The 24,249-nt window shown below is 41.6% G+C and overlaps 1 protein-coding gene across 1 annotated transcript in view; it reads left to right on the top strand.

The window, feature by feature from the left end:
• The window catches only part of UTP20 (UTP20 small subunit processome component), an 80,267-nt gene that overhangs the window by 27,939 nt on the left and 28,079 nt on the right, over nt 1–24,249 (top strand). The window contains exons 24-40 of the mRNA XM_084648204.1: nt 1,031–1,116; nt 1,870–1,995; nt 3,215–3,381; nt 4,081–4,289; nt 9,172–9,315; nt 11,695–11,774; nt 13,497–13,729; nt 14,667–14,811; nt 16,781–16,868; nt 18,144–18,287; nt 19,000–19,050; nt 19,137–19,289; nt 19,987–20,142; nt 21,116–21,256; nt 22,468–22,605; nt 23,716–23,855; nt 24,116–24,195. Coding sequence (XP_084504330.1) covers nt 1,031–1,116; nt 1,870–1,995; nt 3,215–3,381; nt 4,081–4,289; nt 9,172–9,315; nt 11,695–11,774; nt 13,497–13,729; nt 14,667–14,811; nt 16,781–16,868; nt 18,144–18,287; nt 19,000–19,050; nt 19,137–19,289; nt 19,987–20,142; nt 21,116–21,256; nt 22,468–22,605; nt 23,716–23,855; nt 24,116–24,195 — 2,281 coding nt within the window. The remainder of the gene's footprint in view (nt 1–1,030; nt 1,117–1,869; nt 1,996–3,214; nt 3,382–4,080; nt 4,290–9,171; nt 9,316–11,694; nt 11,775–13,496; nt 13,730–14,666; nt 14,812–16,780; nt 16,869–18,143; nt 18,288–18,999; nt 19,051–19,136; nt 19,290–19,986; nt 20,143–21,115; nt 21,257–22,467; nt 22,606–23,715; nt 23,856–24,115; nt 24,196–24,249) is intronic.

Raw genomic sequence — 24,249 nt, 5'->3', positions numbered from 1 at the left:
ATTGACTAGATTTGTACATTTTAAAAACATTTTATTTAACCAACATTTTTAAAGAGTGCAGAACAACCAAACAAGGCAAAACAGGCATTTACCTGGTCTGCTATTTGTTAGCTCCGTGCTCAGGCACAACTGCTGGATTGATACCATGCCTTTAGAATGCTGGGGTGTTAGAACAGATCACATCAAAAATGGGGATTCTGATATGTGCTGTTTATCATGAAACTGAAGAACTAGGTGGGAGAAAGGGGAGGTTTTTAGTAATGTTCTGTATTCCCCTTAGCCTGGCTACTGGGGGCACTCACCCTTTAATGCTATTGGTGGGTTTTTGATTATTCCTCTTGTATTTCTCTTTTTAACAAGTCTAATATTCTGTGTGCATTTTCGTAACTTGAATGTATGTGATGCAAACATTTTGGAATGGTTTGGCTGATCCATTATTTTACCTAGTGTGACACAAAGCCTGAACCAAAGCTGGTCCGAAAGTGATCTTGCAAAAGACACTCTATAAAAATAACTTGTTAAAACACAAGTTTATGATTGCTTTGTTTAATTGCTGTACCCATCAAACAGGGGCGCTGGAACAATTTTTACAGTTGGGGTTCTGAGAGCCACTGAACCAAACTAACCCCCGTATATGATGGAAACCACTTCAAGCCAGGGGGCGCTGCTGCACCCCCAGCACCTCTAGTTCCAGCACCTATGCCATCAAATACCAGCAGTGATATCCTGGTTTTTTTGTTTTTGTTTTTTAGAAACAAGTAACTTTTGTGTTCTGTAATTATCTCTCTTGGATGTATAGTGGTAGGAAATATTTGCTGCTTGGTGTCTTTTAAATGACTGTTCTAAAATGAAATTCCCTTTATTGTGGATCCCTTTAGGTTAGATGATTACTTCCTCCCCCCTCCCCTCCCCCAAATTTAAGGGCTGAATTCTGTCTTGAATAAATCATCTTGATATAGTGGTAGAAGGAGAGGTATGTATTATTTGGGCTTTCTCCTAATTTTTTTTTCTTGTAAAATGTTACCTTCAGCTGTTGTCCCATCAAGACCAGAATGTACAAAAAGTAGCCCTTGACTGCATCATGACCTACAAGCATCCACATCTACTGCCATACAAGTAAGAGCTTTAAAATTCTTCCAACATAGATAAATCACTGAGATAGATCACATAGATAAATCACATCAAACATATATTTATGATATTTGGCATCATCCGCTTCTAAGAGAAATATCCACAACTTTCTGGACCCAAGAAAAAATAATATTCCTATTCCGAATCTGAGTTTGGAAATGGACAGAATTAAAAAAAGCTTCTCCTATTTATATTTAAAATAAAATGGAAAAAGCTTTGGTAGACTATAAAGAAGAAAAGAGGTTGTCTCCTCCATGCCATTGTTCCTGAGATCTATATATAGTCACAGAAGGTAACCTGGACTAGTCTTGAAAAGCAGATATCTGAGAAGTGGAATTGCTGTTTTGTTTTAAAGAAGGAGGAGTGCAGCAGGGCCATGTTCATTCAGAAATGGAAAAACTGAAATATTTTGTCTATCAGATTTGAACTCTTTCTCAAAACAAAACAAATCTTTTCCCTCATCCAGACCCACCATGGCATGTAGTGGCCAATTGTGTTCTTTTCGGTAAAGGATTTTTGTAGTTCTTTATAGTCATTAGGTAAAACTGTCAGCACAATACTATTGCACCCACTTGAATAGCCTTTACAGAACCTTGTATGAAAAATAGTGGTCTGTGCAGTGATGTTGAGCTAATTGATTTACTTACCCTTTTAATAAAAGGGTAAGGATGTGATCTTTGAATAAATTGCACAGAGATCTGTTTTTAAAAAAAAAATAACTGTGTTTAATACTTACAGGGAGAACTTGCAAAGGTTACTGGAAGATAAGAGCTTTAAAGAAGAAATAGTCCATTTCAGCATATCCGAGGAGAACACTATAGTTAAAATGCAACACCGACCAGATCTTGTTCTTGTTCTTATGAGGTGCGTGGGTGAAACACTGCATAAACTTTGCATATTAAAATAAAACAATAGCTATAGAAGAAGCATAATGCAGCCGCTGGTTGATATTTTAGAGACAATACAAACTTATGGCTCTCACAGCAACGAAGGTTTCCTCGTTCATTACTGTACGTGATATTCTCTTTAATACATTTGTGCATGTGTAGTATTGTTGAATGCATTAGTTAAGCTCATATTTTCCAAAAAAGTTCATCTTAAATGCCTAAGAAAAAATCTGAGAGATTTTCACCCTCAGGGTATTAGTTATTTGATAAATACATGGAAATAGCGATTTACAGTGAAAGTGCTTCCTCAGCTATAACGTTGTCTTCATACTAGCAGAGAGGTGGGCAAACTACGGCCCGCGGGCCACATCCGGCCAGTGGGACCGTTCTGCCTGGCTCTTGAGCTCCCAGCCGGGGAGGCTAGCCCCCGGCCCCTCCCCCGCTGTACCCCTCCTCTGCAGCTACGCTGCCACGCGGGCAGCGCGACTTGCGCCCCCACCCATGTCCCAGGCTTTCCAAAAAGCCTGTCCTGCCGCTCTGAGTGGCATGGTAAGGGGGCAGGTGGAGGGGAGGGTTGGATAAGGGGCAGGAGGTCCCGGGGGGCAGTCGGGACAGAGGGCGGTTGGATGGGGCAGAGGTTTGGGAGGGGGCGGTCAGGAGACAGGGAGCGGGGGGGGGGGGTTGGATAGGTGGTGGGGTCCTGGGGGGGGCAGTTAGGGATGGGGGTCCTGGGAGGGGGCAATCAGGGGACAAGGAGCAGGGGGGGTTGGATGGGTCGGGGGTTCTGAGGGGGGGCGGAATAGGGGGCAGGGGCCAGGCTGTTTGCAGAGGCACAGCCTTCCCTTCCGAGCCCTCCATACCTTTTCGCAACCCCGATTTGGCCCTCGGGCCAAAAAGTTTGCCCACCTCTGTACTAGCACGATGCTTTGCTAATTCATACTTAAGCCATGCTCCCATTCAGATCACTAGCAGAATTTCCAATGACCTTGTTGGGAGCAAGAGCACGCCCTTTCTGTTAGTGCTACTGGGTGCCAAACAGCAATAGAGGTAATAGTGGGGAGCATTAGTTAAGCCATGTAGTTCAGGTTATACTTTCTAAACAAAGATTGTGAACCAGCCAGACTGCTCCTGCAATGCTTCAGAAACAGGCAGCTAGTGGAGAACTCACTAATACAATTTCCTTTTGGCTTTTGAAGAATTCTGTATGGGCGGATGAGAAACAAAACTGGAAGCAGAACTCAGGGCAAATCTGCTGCAGGCACCCGTATGTCAATTGTTCTGAGGTTCCTTGCTGGCTCGCTGCCTGAAGAGATCAGAATGTTCCTGGACCTGCTCTTTGAACCTGTGAAGCACTTCAGTGCTGGTATGCTTCTGCCATTAGAAATTGGGGATAATAGTTCTTCCCTACCTCACGGGTGTGGGGAGGATAAATACTTTGAGGACTGTGAGGGACTTAGATGTTATGGAAATGGGGGCCATATAAGTACCCTGGATAAATTAAAGCACCCATGACACTGGTTATTTTTTTAAAATAAGAGTCAAGGTTTCCCCTGAGCCCTTGGCCACAGTTTCCCTTCCCTGCTGTACAATGTACTCTTATTCCTGTACCGTTATTACAGAAGTGAGGCACCAAGAGACTGAGTGACTTACCCTTGGTCACCCAGGAGGTCTGTGGCAGAGCAGGGAATCGAACCCAGAATGCCAGAGTCCCAGGCTGGCATCCTAACTATTGTGTTGTCCTTCCTCTCTGAAGGGCTGGTGAGCACAATGCCACAGGGGTATTATGAGGATAAGTGCATACATTGATTGTGAGGCACTCCGACACTACAGCAATGAGGGCCATATAAGAGCCATGATAGACAGCTGGGACTGTCTGTTAATTTTACATAAGAAGCTGGATTAGGAGCATTTAAAGATCTTGTAATTTAGGGCCAGATTTTGCCACCCTTTCTCACATTGAGACGAACCTCAGACATTGACATTTGGCCCATTGAAATCGGGTCCTTACTTACCAAGGTAAAGATGAACTGATATATTTTCACTGTCCTCCTTCCTTCTGTAGGACCGTGCCAGGTTGCAGTACTCCAAACAATATCAGAACTGGATTTATCTAAAGTCCTGCCTCTAGGCCGCCAGCACAGTCTGTTCAACAGCTTTGAGGTTGTACTGAAAAATATGGGCCATCTGATCACTCGGTACTTACCTGAGATTTTACAGATTTTACTTTGTATGACAGCAACAGTATCCCACATCCTTCAACAAAGAGAGAAGGTAAGGAACATGATACTGTGTATATATATATATTTTTTTTCTCAACTCTATTGGTTCAAATTACGCTTGGTGCCAATAAAGCTTTAGAAACCAGTGAATAATAGAAAGATGGATAAAAATATAGGCCAGCAACATTGGTCTTAAAATGCCGCAGTGTTTATATAGAAAGAGTATATTGCTGTTAAACAGTTGTTTAAAATGCTGTTAAATTGTTGGCATTTCAGTCAGTCACAGTGTTGAATATATTTAATAAAATAGGCACTTTAAAACATTGCATGTAACAATTCATACAAACAAGAATTTGAATGTCAAATGCATTTTTTTAAAAAAACAACTACATTTCATTAAACCAAAGTGCACACACTAACTAGGAGTTTGTTTGGGGCAACTAGAGCCCTTTCTGGACTTGAATTCAAACAGGTAAAGAAAACTTCTGTTTCCCCCCCTTTTTTTTTTTTGGTCTTAATATCATGGTTCACCTCATGCTTCTCTAAGTGCTGTAGCAGTAACTAGCAACAAGGGAGGGGTAATTTTAGGACAGTTACAGTCCATAATCCAATTTACAGTAGTACACAAGTAATTTTATTTATCTCTAGAGTAATCATTTTTGTACTGTAAAGTTATTCAAGTAATGCTATCTCTCACCTTCAGATGTGACTGAGTAACTCTTGGAGAGGTATTTGTGGTGCCATGCTGTCATTTGTTAAACTTAATTTAACACTTCATTAGCTAGTGAGGTGTTAAGAGTTCAGAGAAGGATGCTAGAAATCTGTTTATCTTGGATAATTATTACAAGAAATTCCTGTGGGTTTGAGAGTCATTTATTTCAGGATGGTATTGCCCAAAGAGTTAAATATCTACTTTTGTGGTTCTGAGTTCAGTTACAGGTTTAATGTTTCCTACTGTTCACTTTCAATATGGAATCTGTCCTTGTCCTTACACAGGCCTCTTCTCAAGGAGCATGCTCTATCTCCTTCCTCTCATTTGAGTAGATGGGGAATCTGATTCAGTTTATTTGGTGTAAAAATTATCGTCTATCATTCTAATTTTTAGTAGCAAAAATCATGTCTCTTGTGATAAAGATTGCGGTTGAGCATTAGACAAGGTGGAAACTAAGCTCAAAAGAAATGAGATTAAAGCACGGGACCTTAAGGGGAAGGACAGCAGAGAAGTTTGTACAAGCAGCAAGATAAGTGCCTGGAAACAGATTTGGTATTGGCTGAGGAGGAGTGGAACCACATCAAAAGAGAGAGGATTGCAGCAGCAGAAGAGGTGTGTGGACAATACAGTTGGGGAAAATCAAGGGACAGAGAGGAGTTGTGTTGGACCGACGAAATGCGGGTAGCGATCTGAAATAAGAAAATGGTGCATAAAGAAAAAGACATAAGCACATCAAGTGTGAATGAAAGCAAATACAAAGAAGCAAAGTGAGCTGCTAAGCAGGCAGTGATGGAGGTCAAAGAAAGTGCCATAGATGACCTGCATGCAGAGCTTGTAAACCACCCACATCTGGCTGGCCAAAAGATCTATAACATTGCAAAAATCAGATGCAAAGGGAAGGAGTATGGTATTGCAGCACCATTTGTAAATGATGACCAGGAGAGACTGCTAGTAACACCTGAAAAAATGAAGGTGAGATGGAAGCAATACTTTGAAAGTCTCTTAAATAAAGCAAACCCCTTTTTGGAAGAGTTGCCGATATCCTAATGTGGTGCCTGAGTCTGACACAATGGAGGTGAGAAATGCAGTCTAGATAATGAAGAACAGTAAGGTGGTGGGACCGAGGAAGTGACAACGGACCTGGGGAAAGTCCTGTGCGAGAGAGGCATAAAATGGATGAGCAGAGCGGTTAAAGCAGGGGTCGGCAAACTTCGGCTCGTGGCCCATCAGGGTAATCTGCTGACGGGCCGCAAGACATTTTGTTTACGTTGACCGTCTGCAGGCACGGCCCCCCGCAGCTCCCAGTGGTTGCGGTTTGCCATTCCTGGCCAACAGGAGCTGCGGGAAGTGGCACAGGCCACAGGGATGTGCTGGCTGCTGCTTCCCGCAGCTCCCATTGGCTGGGAACGGTGAACTGTGGCCACTGGGAGCTGCGGGTGGGCCATGCCTGCGGACAGTCAACGTAAACAAAATGTCTTGCGGCCTGCCAGTGGATTACCCCGATGGGCTGCGTGCCGAAGGTTGCCGACCCTGGGTTAAAGCCATATGGCAAGATACGTGAATATCCCAAGATTGGTGCAGGTCTATCTTGGTCCCAGTACGTAAGCAGGGGAGCATCCACAAATGTGGAAACTGTTGAAGGATAAAGTTCCTGTTGTGTAGAATGAAGGTACTGGAACACATCTTGGATGCTACGGTTAGGAGAATGGCGGAACCCCTCCTCAGACAAGAACAGTTCAGCTTCAGGAAAGGATGAGGAACCACAGGTGCCATGTTTGTAATTCGGCAAGTGATCAAGAAGTTGTTAGAGCACCAACAGGATCTCTTCTGGGCTTTAATAGACCTAGAAAGGGCATAGTATAAGGATGCATAGGACAAAGGATGCTCGCTCTAGTGCTGAGGAGATATGGCATGTCTGAGGATTTAATATCACCGAAAACAGCGATCTGAGCATGTTTTGGAATGACAGGCCCCTTTGATGTGAAAGTCCAACTGCATCTGGGGCCTTTAGTCTGCTGCTGTTTATCATGTTGATGGAAGATCTCAATGGGAAAGGTGAGAAGCTGCTATATGCAGATGACATAGCTATAAGAGTGTTCTCAGAAGACGAGCTAGAGTAAAGAGTAAATCAATGGTAGGGCCAGGTAAGCTGACATGGGAAGAAAAAGGATATGACTAAGACCGAGGTAATATGGGTCAGTAGAGGTGTCTTAGGGAGACTGAATATAAAGATGAATGGAATCTGACTAAACCAGACTGAGCAGTTCAGGTATCTGGGTTGTGGACGACAGTGAGCATGAATGCGAGATACAGTCCTGACTGGGGAGTTCTGGAAGACAGTGGAATAACATCTCACTGACGCTGAAAGCCCAACTGTATGTAGCAATGGTGTGCCCTGCAATGCTGTATCGTGCAGAAGCACGGGCAGAAAAGAGACGGGAAGTTCAGTGCCTAACGATGTTCAAGATGAGATGTCTTTGTGCAGTATAGTCCCACAAAGGGATGGATTGCGATATGAAAGCTTCAGGATAGAAGTCTCAGCCCATGATGTGGCTGACAAAATCCGGGAAGTGCAACTTTGCTGGTTCAGACAGAGAGAGAGTGAAAGAAGAGGACCTGGGGAAGATGGCATGGCAGAAGAGGGTGGAGAGGAAAGAGATCCCGAGGTAGTGATGGTGGATTGCATCAAAAAAGATAGTAAGCTGATGCACCTTAGTGCTGTCTCGGACTGATGAAGATGGCAGATGTTTGCATGGTGACCCAACCCTAGATGATGGGATAAGAGGAAGAAGTAGTAGTTTCTAAGTCACTTAGGAGCTTTTGAAAGTGTTACCTAGAGGCCGTGTCTACACTTTGGGGAGTGTAGGGTACATGTAGCTACACACTACAGCAAAAGGCAGGCTGCAACCACAGTCACTGCCATGTGTAGCTGCATGTGACAGTGAAAGTCTCTGGCAGGGGGAAGCAGTGGGATGCTACACTGGTAAAAATAGCACAGAGGCACTGCATGGTTGTGCAGAGAGCCGTGTAGGGTATGTATCCACAGGGTTCTGGTGTGTCTATATTCCATTCACCTAAGCAGGGCCTCACCATCTACCCTGCTGTTTATACCCATGCTGGGGAGGCATGCGGTGTCTGTACTCTACATGTCGCCATAAGTGTAGCCCTTCCCAGAGGAGACCAGCAGAAAAGGCTGTAATATTATAAACAGATGGCTGATTAGCATGCTTTATCTCAGTGTTGAATATCTTCCCCAAGGAAAGCTATAGAATGTAACTTCGTTACTGTTAAATGCATGGGTAGCGTAACTCTTTTTACTACATTTTAGCCCGCTCCTCCTCACTCTGTCTTTGCTGGATTCCTCTCTCTCCTCTAAGCTTGTTTTCATGTGCTAAGAGGAAACTGACCTTTGGTCACTGGTTTTGGTTGTGCTCTTTTTTGGGGGGTAATTTATTTAATATATTTTCATACAGAAACAGACAAAGAAAAGTACAAAAAAAATGTATATGAGCTCCAATAAAATTATGCAATTGCAAGATTTTACAGTTTGACAAAGCTGCAAGACCAGGCAATGTACATAGACATAACATGTTAGGGTGGGGTAACAGTAGTAAAATAGGAGGGAAGGAGGGGACCATGGTGGGAGGGATGGAGATTTGGCATTCCTTGAACCATCTCAATATTTTTTTATTCAAATGTATCGAGAAATTGGGTTCACATTTCTCTGAATTCGTATAATTGCTCTCTATAGCAATAAGTTATTCTGTATTTGGCTGCTAATTCAGATAGGCCCAAATACCACAGCTCTATTCTGGTGGTACTTTTGAAGATGTGTAAAGTAGTACTGTTTGAATATTGGGAGTGGGGTATGTAGATCTCTTAAGGGCAGTGCTAAAAGCTGTAGTATTCACTTACAGTGGTTTTGGCCCCAGTCCTTCAGCGAGCTGTGTGCGAGTCGGCTCTCGTTCCCAGGCAGAGTCCCAGTTAAGCCTTGTGACTCGGTGCAGGATGGGGACCTTAGTCAGAAAGTTAAAATCATCTTTACAGGATAAAGGTAACTTGTTCACGATAGCAAACAGGAGGAAACAGTGTAATAGTCCAAGCAACAGTCACTCATATCCATGATTGATTAAATACAGTATTTCATGCAGGGTAACTAGCTTGTTCTATATAGCAGGTGTATTGCAGCAAGAATAGGTATTTTTGTCTTTATTTTTTCCAGATCCAACTAAGGTTTATTAACCCACTGAAAAATTTGAGGCGTCTTGGGATCAAACTTGTGGCAGAGTTTTTTTCTGATTTTGAGACCTACAGCTTTACAGTGGATGAGATTGATGCCATTTTTGAGGCAGTGATATGGCCCCAGGTAATGTTGACAGAGTAATACATTTTATTCTGAGTTATCTAGTATGTAAAGATAAGCAAAGTCTGGAAAGACATTGAAATACTTCTCTGATGGATTGTATTTACGTGGGACAACCTATCCTAAATTCTCAATTATTGAGGGACAATCTACACTCATCGCTATACTTGCTTTCCACAAGCTATTCTTAGTATAACTTTTTATGAGTGAAAAGAACGAGGAGTACTTGTGGCACTTTAGAGACTAACAAATTTATTTGAGCATAAGCTTTCGTGGGCTAAAACCCACTTCATCGGATGCGTGCAGTGGAAAATATAGTAGGAAGATATATATATATATATACACACACACACACAGAACATGAAAAAATGGGGGTTGCCATACCAACTCTTAATGAGACCAACTGATTAAGGTGGGCTAATATCAGCAGGAGAAAAAAAACTTTTTTGTAGTGATAATCAGGATGGCCCATTTCCAACAGTTGACAAGAAGGTGAGAGTAACAGTAAGGGGGGAAAATAAGCATGGGGAAATAGTTTTACTTTGTGTAATGACCCATCCACTCCCAGTCTTTATTCAAGCCTAATTTAATGGTGAATAATGAATAAAGACTGGGAGTGGATGGGTCCCAGTGAATGAGAGAGACTGGGAGCTGACTGGCTTTTATACAGTCGGGCCCACTCAAGGCTCACCTGGAACAAAGCACTCCCAATTCACACTTTTCAAACCACCAATCAAGCACACGGTCAAACTGTCCCCACAACAGACACTCAGATACTCACCAACACGGCCTCCCTAATGCAGCCCTTAGCGTACCTCCTCTCAGGCAGATCCCAGGCAAACTCCCTCTGTTAGCCGCTCTGCTGTTCGCTGCTCAGCTGTTGCGCAGCCGACTGGCTGACTCCTCGTTCTTTTTGCTGATATAGACTAACATGGCTACTGCTCTGAAACCTGTTTTTATGAGTGAAGTATCCGAATATTTGGATGCTGGTATTTAAGGTGGTATTTAAAATTTAATGTATTATTAAATTTATTAACCTTAATTTGGGATACTGCAGATTATGTACTATATTCATTGTATGCCTTTTTAAACAAAACATTGTTCTTTTGGATAATTTAAGCATTATAGCCAAATATATAAAAACTCTTTTTAACCTGTATACTAGATAATTTTAACATTTGCTGCCTAGAAATCTCTAATTTCATTTGCTTGTATTACATGTGTGAAGGGCCGATCTTGGGTCTTAATAAGAAGGCCAAGCATCTGATTAATTCTGGGACTGCTTCTATATTCAAGCCAAAATCAAAAATACTTACAGATTAATCTGAATAAAGTAAAAACTGTATCTCTCTTCTTTAACAATTGAAGCAGACTACTTGCTCTGATATTTCCTGGGGAACAAAGTTGTACTGTTGGTATATGTTAGATGCCTAATCTGTCCAATTTAAAATGCCTGAGTATTTACCCTTGAAAAAAATCTGAATAGTATCAGACAGTACCTTCGTGGGCTAGGTGTTCCTGTTCTGCGGTCAGTCTTAACCTATAATATGCCCCCTTCATCCATTTTTGTTCATTTTGCTTATTTATTGCATCTACCAGTATGGCACCTTACATATGGCCAAATGACAGATGAATTAGCTGTATGCAAAGCACATAACCTTGTACCTCAGTTGATTAGGTAGAAGAGAACGTTGTTTTCCTGTCCCTCTTAGACGTTCAGCTATCTCTTTCTATGCCCCCAGCTACCCCAGGATTGGGAAACTAAGACTCCGATTCAGCAAAGTCCCATAGAAGTCAAAGCAGGATGTGGTTAAGTGCTTTTGTCTCAGAGCTTTGTGTTTGGAAAGCACTGTGTACATAAGAACGGCCATAACTGAGTCAGACCAAAGATCCATCTAGCCCAGTATCCCGTCTTCCGACAGTGGCCAGTGCCAGGTGCCCTAGAGGGAATGAACAGAACATTCCCAGCCTCTGGCAAACAGAGGCTAGGGACACCATCCCTGCTCATCCTGGCTAATAGCCGTCAGTGGACCTATCCTCCGTGAATTTATCTAGTTCTTTTTTGAACCCTGTTACAGTCTTGGCTTTCACAACATCTGTGTGCAAAGCACAAGGAGAGGGAAAGTAACTCCCAAGGGGAGGACAAAAACAGTGGGTGGGATAATTTTGTTTTCAAGCTTTTAAGGTGAAACAAAAGATGCTCCATTAGTAGCTATCAGCAGTATTGAAGGGATTAGAAAGTGAGCAATGATTTTTTTTTAAGATAAATTTATCATTCACAGAGAATTATTTAAACTTGTTTTCTGTCAAATTTGATGTTTTAAATAGTGATGCGTGGTCACACTGTTTTGTTTTATGATTTATGCTCTCTTTGTCTTCTAGATCAGCAGGCTCGCTTCCGAGAGCCAGTATTCTCCTACTCTGTTACTCAAACTCATTCACATCTGGAGCAAGAATTCCAGGTAAACTTTTCCTTTTGTGGAGAAGCAAGATGAATGCATAGTGTCTGCTGTGAATAACACACAACATGGAAAGAAAGATAGTCACACATTATTCCTCCTTGCAACCTCAAAGAAGTTATTGGGTACAAAATGGCTGCAAAGAGCAGTATTTTGATCAACATGTAAATTTCATAGATTCCAAGGCCAGAAAGGATCATTGTGATCACTTAGTCTGACCTCCTGTGTAACCGAGGCCAGAGAACTTCCCCCAAATAATTCCTAGATCAGATCTTTTAGAAAAACATCCAGTCTTGATTTTGAAATGGTCAGTGATGGAGAATCCACCACAACCCTGGGTAAATTGTTCCATTGGTTAATTACCCTCACCATTAAAGAGGGTGATTTTACACTTCATTTAATGTTGTTTAGCTCTTTTTCATCATAGTTCACAAAGCCATGACAAAGGACGGTATCGTTATTCCTCTGTTACATATGGGGAAACTGAGGCTCAGAGTGGGGAACTGATTTGTGTAAGGTCTCTCAACAGTTCAGTGAGAGCACCTGTACTAGAATCCAGGTCTCCAGGCTCCCCAGTCTAGGGCTGTATCCACTGGACCCAGCAGCTGTGCTTGCTTTTCTTTTCCTCTTTTCCTTTAGTACTGTACTTTCTTGTTATTGCTTAACAGTATTTTACATAGGGTATTGAGCCTGAGGGAAAAGTGTAGAATAGGGAATATACCAAATACCTGAATTCCAGCAACTCTATTTTAAGTGGTGGACTTCGATTTTCAGTTACATTTTTCTGAAAATGTAGGTAGAAACCTGGGCCTCAACCCTGCAGACATATATAGATGTGCTTAACTTAAAATGCATGAATAGTCCCATTACCAATTGACTTGTCAATGGGATTATTTGCATGCTTAAAGTTAAACATTTACCTAAGTGTTTGCAGGACTGGGGTCTTAATTCTGATTTATTTCCCCACGGAATAAACAGGGTATGAAATAACTATAGCTATGTTGTGTCAAGACCCCGGTGTATCTAGTCTATGAATCTAATGCTCCCTAATAAATGCAACTCCCGAACTTTCCAGTTTCTGGAGATTATTCTCTGTAATATCAGGCCATTTTCCCCACATATGAACAGCCAGGCAGGTTTGTAGCCAATATCTAGCTCAGATTTTGAGGGGAGAGGGATGAGTTAGTGGAAAGTGGTAGCCAATCCAGTTTTGAATAAAAACCTTGTGTCCTTCCCCTTTGAACTGTATTGGTTTGTTAATGTTCTGTAGTGTCCGCTAGATCCCTGTTTACTAGTCATTTACAGAATAACATGTGAGTATTGTATACCGCTCAGATATAGAACTAAAACAAGTCAGAAGGAGTTGGCCTTTAGATATTTGGGGTGAAATCCTGGCTCTACTGAAGTCAGTAGGGCCCGGATTTCACCCCTGACTTTTAACTCCCTTTCGCACTCTCATTTGGTCCCATCACCATGGTATTTCAGTGCTTACCTCCAGATTTACCATTGTCAGAAATGAAGAATGTATTTTCTGTTTATGTACCAAACTGGTCTTAGGTCGTAAGAATTTTTCCTTTTTAATGGTCTCCCCCAGAAGGTAGAAGAACATTTCTTTACCTTCAGTCTTTTTGTATGTAACTTTATGGAGGAAATGTTTGTAAAACTTTTATTTATTTTTTTAAAAAGTGAACTGTGAATTTTTCTTGTTCTGTGTCTGTTACTCAGATATTTCCCTTTGCTGGCCAAGCAGAGACCAGGGCACCCAGAATACGATACGCTGTTGAATGTCTTTGCTCTGCTGTCCACCAAGAATCTCTGTGAGGCGACAGCTGGTGTTGTGATGGATGTGGCTGACAACCTCCTCAATAGTCCAGATTTTGAACCCACAGACCTGGTTTCCAGCTTGACAGTGACTGACTGCGTTTGTTTAGAGTCTGACACCGATGGAATGACAGAAGGTATGAATGAATAGTAATCAGAATGATGAGGAACTCAACTGTAAGCATGAGTGTATGTTTTGGATCCCATTGGGATATTCTGCGCCTTTGGCAAGAATGCCTTTTTAGAAGGAAAATTCCCTGCTAAGGCTTGTCTTCCCTTAGTACGTTCATTCATCCCTGTGCAAACAAGTTCCATATTTGTGTGCTAGTCGCCAGGACCCAGAAAGGTTTATTCTCTGTTAAAGGGAAGGGGGAGAATGTTCATAGTAACGGGCGAACTCCGTTGGTTAAGTTATAACCCGGAGGGCAGCCTTGGCAATTAGGACAAGTGGCTTGCACAAACGTCCACTTAATTTTTTTCTTTAAAAATAAATTCACCCAGCCATACACTCACTGCAATTCATTTTAATTTGCACTCCCTTGCAATAAAGACTTGTAGTTCATCATCTTTACCCTTCGCCTGCACTTCCTTTAACATTGGTTAGCTCTTTTTCAGTGGTTGCTCTCAAAGCCATGACAAAGGAAGGCAGGGATTGTTAACCCCATGGTACAGATGAGGAAACTGAGGCTCAGAGTGCGGAATTGATTTGCACAAGGTCACACAACAGCTCACTGACGGAATCGGGATTAGAACCCAGTCTGGGGCTCTGTCCACTGGACTGGCTAAGCCCTTGTGTCACAGACTTGTTAGTGAACTAATGAGGAGGGGAGCTCTTGAGGTTTTTGTGTGTGTGTTGTAATAGCCTTCAGTCCCGTAGAATTTTAAACTCCTGCAGGGCTGATTTTCAGAGGCATTGAGCACTCGCAGCTCCCGCTGACTTCCTTTGGAGTGAAGGATGCTCAGCACTTCTGAACATCAGGTCTCCTAGTTCACCATTGTCCCCATGTTTGTGTAGGATTGGGTCTCTTCTTTTTGTTCTAAAACGCATTGGTAAGCAGCTTGTATCCATTACAGAGTCCCCCAGCTTGGGTGCACGGTTAATTCTGCCTCACGTTCCTGCAGTACTTCAGTATCTCAGCAAAACCATGTTAAATGTGGAAAAGGTGAAAAAGAAAAAGTTCAGAGCTCAAGTCAGCAAAGAGCTCAACATTCTTTCCAGGTAAGTGATTCCTCACGGTTCAAAAAAGAGAAGCTTTGAAACAATGATCCCTCAGGATGGACTGCAAATATAGAATCAGTTACTTGGTCACAACGAATTTAAATTCAGAGCCATTTAAAACGTGTGAACTTGTGTCACTCAACTTCCAGGTCACTGGTGGTCAGTTCCCATCACTGTTGACTGAACTTTAAAAGCGTCCGTAAGTGAAACTGGCACTGTGACAGAGTGTGTGTAGCCTAAGGCTGGCTCACCAATCTGTGCATTGACAAGTGTCCCCACAAGGAGATAATTGGTTAAGGACTGGATGATTAACCAGTTAACAAAGTGAATCAGCTCCTCAGTCTAGGAGACAAAGAGGGGCATGGGGAAGTCAGGAAGGAAGAGCCGGTGAGGCCCAGGAGCTCAGAGGATATGTCTACGCTGCAGTTAAAAAACACGATTGGGCCATGCCAGATGATTCAGGCTCGTGGGACTGTTTAATTGCTGTGTAGACATTCGGGCTTGGGCTGGAGCCCAGGCTGTAGGATCCTGTGAAGTGGGAGGGTCCCAGAGCCCAGGCTGCAACCCGAACCCAAATGTCTACACATAAACAGTCCCTTAGCTCGAGCTCAATTCAGCTGGCACGGGCCAGCCGCGAGTGTCTCACTGCAGTGTAGACATACCCTGAGCGATGAGATCTCTCCCTTCTCTTGCTATGTGCCTTGGGAGAAGGTAAAAGCCTTTTGTTGTGGAGAAACAAGTACTTGAATAGCACACCAAGTAAAGCAGTTGGCATTGAACTTGCTGCTGGTTTGGATGAGGACTGTTTGCGGTGAGAATCCAGGGTGAGGGAGCCCCGTCCTGTGACAGGCACTCTAGATATTAATACTATGAGCAATCTGAGACTGCTCCCCTTGCGGCTATAAAAATATTAAAGTGGTCAAAAGTGGCTGCAGCAGTCTGGTTTGCATGGATACAGCAAACTTGTATGTCGGGTTCTTTGTAACTCTCTTCCCAAAGTAGGAAACAAATCATGAATTTGCAGGGCAAACAGTTATACTGTGTTTCCAGAAAAGGAGAAATACAGATGTACATATCCACACAGGCACAGAGTGGATCCAGTTACCGAATCAAGACCTTTGTTCCCAGACGTAGAAAATTCAAAATCATAGTCTGAGTTCAGATGTCAGCCTTGACTTTGAATTTCTTGCCTTTCGCCAATTTGTGTCTCAAACTTTATGTTTAAGTGTACTTTTAAATGACGAAGAACAATCAGTGAGGGCTGTAAAACAAGGGAGTCATTGGACTTTTTAATCCAGGCAGATAAGTTACCCAGGACTGATTGATTGTCTGTTGCACAACTTTGTGTTGAGGGCACTATTTAAATGTATTAAAATGATCAGAAAAAACCTTTATGGAAAATAGTTTAACATATCCACATTGTTTAGTTTTTTGTTCCTTTTAAAATTCAAAATACTAATGACTATTTAACAGGAGACATATGTTGTCCTCGTATGGCAACTCCTACCTGAGTGAAGGCAGAATTTGGCCCTCAGTGACATGCTAGGCATTAGTTTTAAAATTGACCCTTGTGCAATTTAAAATGGGCTGATCTGATTTTATTTGAATACTCTCTTTAAAAAATCTTCAGCTGATTCCTCGTGCTAAATTGCATCCTACTGTTAATGTAAATGTTTGAGGCCCTGATCCTGCCTCTGAGTGTATGGGTCTTAGGTCCACAGAGTCCTTTTGAAGTCAATGGCTCTATGTGAGTTCAAGGGTCCATTCACATGGATTCAAAGGCAGCATCAGGGCCTGAGCTTGTAACCCCTAAAAATACAGGTTCAGAACAGATGTGCTGACATAATTTTCTATTCTAGCACCAAAGCTTCACAGCTTTTATTGCAGCTCATGAAATCCCTGTTCACTTTGTATGGGTGAGTATGTGGATGCAAGATTAACCAATTAACCTTTTTTTAAAATAATGTAGGATCAGCAAGTTTATACAGGACAAGGGTCAGAGTTCTGTGCTCATCAGCCTCCTCCTCCCTTTCCTTCACCAGAGTAGCATTATGCAGGTAGGTGTTACTTCTTTCAGTGAAACACGTTTATCTTCTTTTGTAAATGGGATTATTTTTATGATGCATTTAAAAAATCTAGTAATTGCGTGCGAGTTATTGCAGTCATTCTTAACCATTTGAACTGGTGTAATAATAAAATCTATAGGGTATTTCTAGAATGCAACTCTTGGTGCCAGGTGCAAGACTACGATAACACCGTTTTTGGCCAGGAAAGGCCTTCTGTTGTATCCCCCTTCTATTCCCCACACAGGCTATTCCGTCATATTAAGCTGCCTTCCCCAGTAAAATCAGTCATAGTGGTTGTCTTGCAAGAGAAAACATAGCTGGGGTGGTTGTGCCCCCTCTTTTGCCAAGGGAAGATTTGCCGAAGTACCTCTGTGATTTCTAATGCTTTGACCAGTCTCACCACTGCGATGTAGTTTATTTCCCAAGTAGCAGGAGCCCATGAAACCCTCACACGTATTATTGCGACAGTTTTTGAGCTGCTGTGATCCATCAGTTGCAGCCACTGAAGAGCAATCTAAACACACACTGGAGTAGGTCTGACATTCCTTCAGGTATCCACCAATGGTGCATACGTACGTTGTGAGAGGAGAGATAAAAGTAACATAGTGTTATACACAGGGTCCCGCTTGTTTGTCAAGCCTCATTTTTCAAAGTAAAACTCCATCCCCGGTGATTGAAGTGCACAGGCCATCCAGCTGCAAGCCCAAGTCGTTAAATCAAGATGTGGATGCCTTTCTAAAGAGTGTGCCGGAGTTCAGTTAGAAATTATGGGCTTGATGTAGGAATTACTCGGTGAAATTCTGTGGTCTTTGTTATACAGGAGGTCAGACTAGATTATCATAATAGTCTCTCTGGCGTGAAAATCTACGAATCTATAAGGAAATGTATTAAGTGTTGTTAGGAAGACAGTCTAACTACATGCTGCTGTAACAAAGACTTCATTGCTCAGCTCTGCCAGTCCTACTTGCCTTTCATTTGAGAAAGGGTCCAAAAGAAATCACCATAGGCATGATTAGTCTAACCTGCTCACACTGTGTGATTAATAGCTAATTAAAACACTGAGTTATCTCTCCAGGTGCTTTTAGGAAATCTGTAATGAGGGAATTGATTTTCTGCTTCCAGTCACTAATTCTCATTTAATATTTGTAATGTGCATAATTCAAATCAAAAGCTTAAGATCACACTATGGCATTAGACACTTCTCAAGGAAACTAAATGATTTAACAATGCTCTTATGATTCTTGGACAATTGTCTCTTTCTTTCAGGATACAGAGATTGACATCTTGGTGACAGTGCAGAACTTGCTGAGGCATTGCTTAAACCCCACAAGCTTCCTTAAGCCTCTGGCAAAACTGTTTTCGGTTATCCAGAACAAATTATCTCGACAGACACTCTGTGTGGTTTTTCAGGTATTACATTTTTAAGTGCCTTTCCGTAATTTTCTTATCCTTCTAGTTCTGAAAGATAAGGAACAATCATAAGTAAATTCATCTGCATTGTTCCATATAGACTTATAGATCTTTAAATCTACATCAAGTTATATAATAAAAATAATTGAGCCTGACAGCTGTTAGTGAAGTAGAAAGACAGTTGTCTACATACTGTTTTGGCCTGCTGCATTCCGATTGATGTGCGAATCTGTTTAGATCTGTTGCATTTTAAACCAATCAAAGAGCACCTTATCAATAACGAATCCTCTGCATGTATGAGCAAAGCTGGATTTTGACTGCCTGAAGTAGATTCTATTTTTACTCTCCCATCCCCAGTGTGATAGGAATCACCTAAGCTGTTTTGCATGTTCCTGGAATGGCACACATTACATTTGTTTTCAGCAGGAAATCTGTGGAACATACAGCATAGATCCAGAAATTAGAAACGTGCACCTTTGAAATCCAAGGAGAGAGGCCCTGGTGTTAAAATGACAAAATGTCAGTTTCTCTCCTTCACACTCTCCTGTAATTTTTTAACCTACTTTCTAAAGGGGTCAAAATTAAGAGCCTGATTCTGCTCCAAATTGTAGTAGGAAGAGGCTCTAAGGTTCTAATATTTATTTGCTGCATATGATTTAACTAGTTTTGGTTTTAACTTTGTTTTTTCTTTTTCTTTTCTTTTTTTTTAAAGACTTTATCTGATCTGGAAGGTGAATTGAAATACATTACGGAGGTAGTTAAGGTATGTACATTTTTCAGTTTTTTTATTCAGTGTGTTGAATTATTTTTTAAAAAGTCTTCTAATGATTTGTTGTTCGTCTCTGTTAGTTGAATGCCTTTGATCAACGACATCTCAATGATATCAATTTTGATGTTCGCTTGTCAGCGTTCCAAGGAATCACTTCTCAGGTCAAAGAAATGCAAAGAGTGGACATCAACTTTCTTATTCCAGTTATGCATAACTGTTTCTACACCATACAGGTTAGTGGAAAGTTTCTCCTCTTGTGTTATCATAGGGTTTGTGTAATTAATGTTACTTTCCAGTTCTTTTGCTAGTTTTTGGTGCCAAGAAATAGCATCCATAAAATGGTTTCCTTTTCACAAAAGCCAAGATTTGAGACTTCCCTAGTGATGTCAATGCTGTGTTTTCTATGAATGTTCTGACATGCAAGCACAGTGCAGCAAGAGGAATACGAACTGCCTAACACTGGCCCATGGTGCCTCTTCAGCACAGAGCCAAGGACCTCTGTGATGAATCTGGGCTGCACAGCCACAGAGGCACACTGGGAATCTTGAAAATATGCTTTTCCCTCAGTGGCAGCTACAGGGGCCCCATTCTAACACTCAGTGAAGTCCAATGAGAGTCTTTCCATTGAGTTCAACAGGCCATTGGATCTGGCCCATAGCTTCTCCTGGGAAGGGGATAGAAAGTTTTGTATAACTTCTGGATCCGTGGTGGGCTTTGTTATAATATTTCAAATGGTACCACCCAGCCTAGAGTTGTGGAGAGTAGATGTTCTCTCTGTTACAGCTCTCTGAAACAGATGTGTTGGGGTGGAGGAGGGGGAGAGTAGTAATCAAGTGTTGAAGCTGTAGCTCATGGTGAAATATGGAGGTTCAGTCATTCATTGAGGTGTTGTTTCTAGACTTACGTGATATGATCTTTTTACCGTCTCAGTTAGGGGACATGTCTTTAAGTGACAGTGCCAGCCTGTGCTTGACCAGTATTATCCACCGGATAGCAGAAATCAACCACACGGAAGATGAATACAAAGAAATAATCCAGCACACTCTCCTGCTGTCTCTGAGAAAAGGACTGAAGAGCAAGACTGAGGTAAGCACTTGAGGTCATAATGATTATCCCCTGGTTATGCTGATGATTAGGGCCTACCAAATTTATGGTCCATTTTGATCAATTTCACGGCCAGAGGGTTTTAAAATTGGTCAGTTTCACATTTTCAGCTGTTTTCATCTGAAATTTCAGGATGTTGTAACTCTGGGGGTCTGAACCCAAAAGGTACGTGGAGGTGGGTCTGATCTCCCTCCCCTCCCACCCCCCAGCAGCCCTGCAGGGGAAGAACAAGACCTGTCCCTCCCCAGCCCAGCAGGGACTCAGAGCTAGGAGTCCGCTGGCTGGGGCACTTCTAGCAGCAGGGGGAGATCGGACCCACCTCCATAAGCCACCTCCAGGGCTGCTGCCCAGCACTGGGGCTTCCTCAGCAGGGGGCTGCACTCGGAGGTGGGTCTGATCTCCTTCCAAGAGCGGCTGTGCAAGGAAAGGACAAGTTCTGTCCCTCTCCAACCTGGCGAGGACATGCAGCTAGGTTCCCTCTGCTGGGGCGATCCCAGCAGCAAGTGGGAGATCAGATTTCACAAGGAAGGGCTTATTTCGTGGTCCATGACACGTTTTTTGCGGCTGTGAAATTGATAGGGCTGTGCTGATGATATTAGAATCCATGAGTCATTTGATCATCTTTACCATTGTAAGGGCAAACAGGAGTGGTTTAATGCACAGAAAATTTATTCTTGGATTTAAATCTTTAAAAAACAATAATAAAAAACCAGCCCACCCTCTTTTCTGTATTTCCCTGCTTAGCTTAGCTTTCCTCTAGGTAGCCCTCTGGGGCAGGAATTTTCTTAATTTTTGTGTACATTGCATAAAACTAAACAATCTGTACTAAACAAATAATAAAAGGCATGACTGTGTCAAACATGTTTGTAAGTAGCACTGACATTACTAGCTGTTCTACACCAGGGATTGCTGCATTTCCTATCAACACTAATCTTTGGTCACTTGCTGTTTGTAGAACATTCAACAAGACTATACTTCGTTACTTTCCTGCTTGATTCGAACTTTTCCAAAGCACCCAGAGTTTCAAGACTTGGTCCAGCTAACTGACTGTCATGATCCTGAGGTGGATTTCTTTGAGAACATGAAACATATTCAGGTAAAGCACAGCGTGCTCCTTTTCCATTGTAAAATATTAGCATTTGTTCAGGAGTAAAATTTGCAAAAGTGACTTAGGCTTATAAAGGCACTGGGCGCTTAACCCAGAATTCCAGTGGGCGGCGGGAACTGTGGGACAGCTACCCACAGTGCACCGCTCCGACATTCGATGCTAGCCTTGGTACTGTGGACGCACTCCGCCGAATTCACGTGCTTTAGTGGGGACACAGAAGACCGAATGTATAAAATAGCTTCTGAAAATTCGGACAGAATAATTTTGAAATAATTTTGTACTGTAGAAGTACCCTTAGGTTCACAACTACTTCTGAAAATGGGACTGGGTGCCTTAGTTACTTCAGTGATTAATTGTTTTATCTCAACTCTCTTTTATAAATCTCAGTAAAGTTTGTATTTACATACAATTGTTCATACATTAGTTACAGTATCTTGTATTGTCTGTATATGTACTCTCCATCATTTGGCTAAAAGGAGTGATTTCTTCAGTATTCATTAGTAAAATGTCATAGATTCTAATGTTCTTATTTCTTAGCAGCCCCATGTTCCTGACTGTAACTCAGTCTTGCTTTGTCCCTTCTTAACAGTATGAATAAAACCAGTGAGGGTTTGTTGTACAAACACTGTCCATGTATGATTGTATTGAATACATTGATTAATAGTCTTTGAAAATATTTTAGCATGCATGTAGGGCCTGACTTGAATGGGCATTGGATCAGGTCTTGAATTTCCTAATCTCTGCTGCATCTCTTCATTCCTTTTTAAATATACCCATCTGGAAGCTTCGATTTCCCCTTTTTGCTTAGAATAAATATGTGACATACAGTATTCCTTTTCAGAGAGAGCTTTTCTTACATCCCTAGCTACATGCTGCCTATGTTGTCTAAATTTCCCTTCTCACATAATTTCTCATCCATTTTTCCCCCATTATAATCAATTACCTTCTCTTGTCTGATGCTTTGAGGATGCCATAAGCCACTGTTTGTGATTTATTTACTGAATTGTGACATTCATAAAGGAGCAAAGCTAGAGAAGGTTCAGAGATGGAGGGGGGAAAATGTAACCCTTCGATAGAAATGATGACATATTTATTTAATTGTGTTTAAGCTTTTGGCACTCTTACAATTGCTACATCAAAAATTATTAAACCCAAATGTTCTGTTGTTAAATGTTCATGAATTTGCTAATCTCTCCCAGATCCACAGAAGAGCTCGAGCCTTAAAGAAATTGGCGAAGCAGCTAACTGAAGACAAAATCGTACTGTCCTCCAAATCTCTGCAGAACTACATCATGCCTTATGCAACTACGACAATTTTTGATGAGAAAATGCTTAAGGTAGGTTTTTAACATAAAGCTAATTTAATACCAATGTATCCATCTTTGTCACATTGTTCTGCCTACAGTACTTGTCACCTTAAAAGGGTGACAGATGTGGAGTATTTTGCTTTTTAGATGACAGCACTGTGCCTCTTTCCATTGGTGAAGGAGGATTAAGAAGGCACAGATGCAGCTAGGATCCAGTCCTGTCAGATGCGAAGCACTTCCTGCATCTTAGAGAATTTGGTCCCTTTATTACTTTCCTTGCTTTCTATGTTGCTAATTTCCTGTCATACAGATGATTAATTTACGAAGTGGTGTGAGTGGAAACTTTTCCCTCTGTCTCCAAAATTCCCAGAAGCTCCATTGCAGAGAGCTTGTCATATTAGATTCTCAAGGAGACTGTATGCACCTGGTATGGAGTGTGTACAGAGAGAGAGGTAGGTATGACATCAATAAAAAACTCAGATCATCCAAAGTCAGCAGCAATTTTGTAATTGAAATAGACAACTTGAAGCATGATGACATCTAGTCTGTCATTCTTGTTTAAAAGATTATTTCTTGTACAAAATATATGAAACAAAACTACTTTTAGGGCCAGGGTTACATAGACTCACAACACTATGTCGGATTGATATTTAGAAAGCCAGAGGTGGTTTTTTTTGTTTGTTTGTTTGTTTTTAAAGAGTTGTTCTGTATTGCCTGAGAGATTTCAGTGTTCTAGAGATAAACAGCAAAGGATCCAGCAGGGAATCACAACAAGCAAATAGGATTTGTTCAATTTTTGTAATGTGAGAGATCCTCTTCGGCCCGGACACTGAAAATGCTTTCATGTGTTTTTCTTTACACAAGTGGTCCTGTTGTCTTTGATGGGATTACTCATGTGATCAAAGTTTAATACGTGGATAAGTATTTGCAGGATTGGCACCTTAGAAATCAATTTCGTAATCCGTTCTGTGACTATCTGATTCATTTTCAGGGACCTGGGAAAATCTGAAAGAGTTAAAAAGAAATCCCCCATATATTGACTTTGTTTATTTTAGTCCCGTGTTTCATTGATTTAAATACATTTTATATCTTGTTTAAAATACATTAATCGTGATGATTTTTTTGTTTGTGTTTCGGCAGCATGAAAATATGGTAACGGCTTCAGTTGAAGTTGTAGGCGCTGTTTGCAGGCGTCTCTCTTGGTCAGCATATATGTACCATTTAAAACATTTCATACACGTTTTGCAAACTGGACAGATGAATCAAAAACTGGCTGTCAGGTACAGTAATGCTTGTTTTCAGTGCTCACTGTCATGCTACAAATAAAGATTCAGCATGTTAATGGATGGTTTTAGGATTTTAGTGTTGTCACTGTTTTGGGGCAACTGCACTCTCAGTTGGAGTCCTGTAACTGAAAATCAGTTGGAAAAAAAAAATCCCCAAAAAAGTGGCTTCAAGGTTTTTTGACCCATGATCAGTCTAAACATCCTTTTCCTTATATGAAAAGAACTGACCTTTTATTCAATCTGTTGTCTGACAGCTTGTTAGTGACTGTGCTAGAAGCTTTTCATTTTGACCATGAAACCCTTGAAAAGCAACTTGAGACTCTTCAGAATGAAGGTGAGTTTTCAGATTCCTAGTGATGGAACCTCACATGGTAGTTGCTCATAGTCT

The sequence above is a fragment of the Lepidochelys olivacea genome (genome assembly GCF_965140295.1).
Source record: "Lepidochelys olivacea isolate rLepOli2 genome assembly, chromosome: 1".
Classification (NCBI taxonomy): Eukaryota; Metazoa; Chordata; order Testudines; family Cheloniidae; genus Lepidochelys; species Lepidochelys olivacea.
The sequence above is the reverse complement of the archived record's forward strand: the minus strand, read 5'-3'. Positions and strand labels throughout refer to the sequence as shown.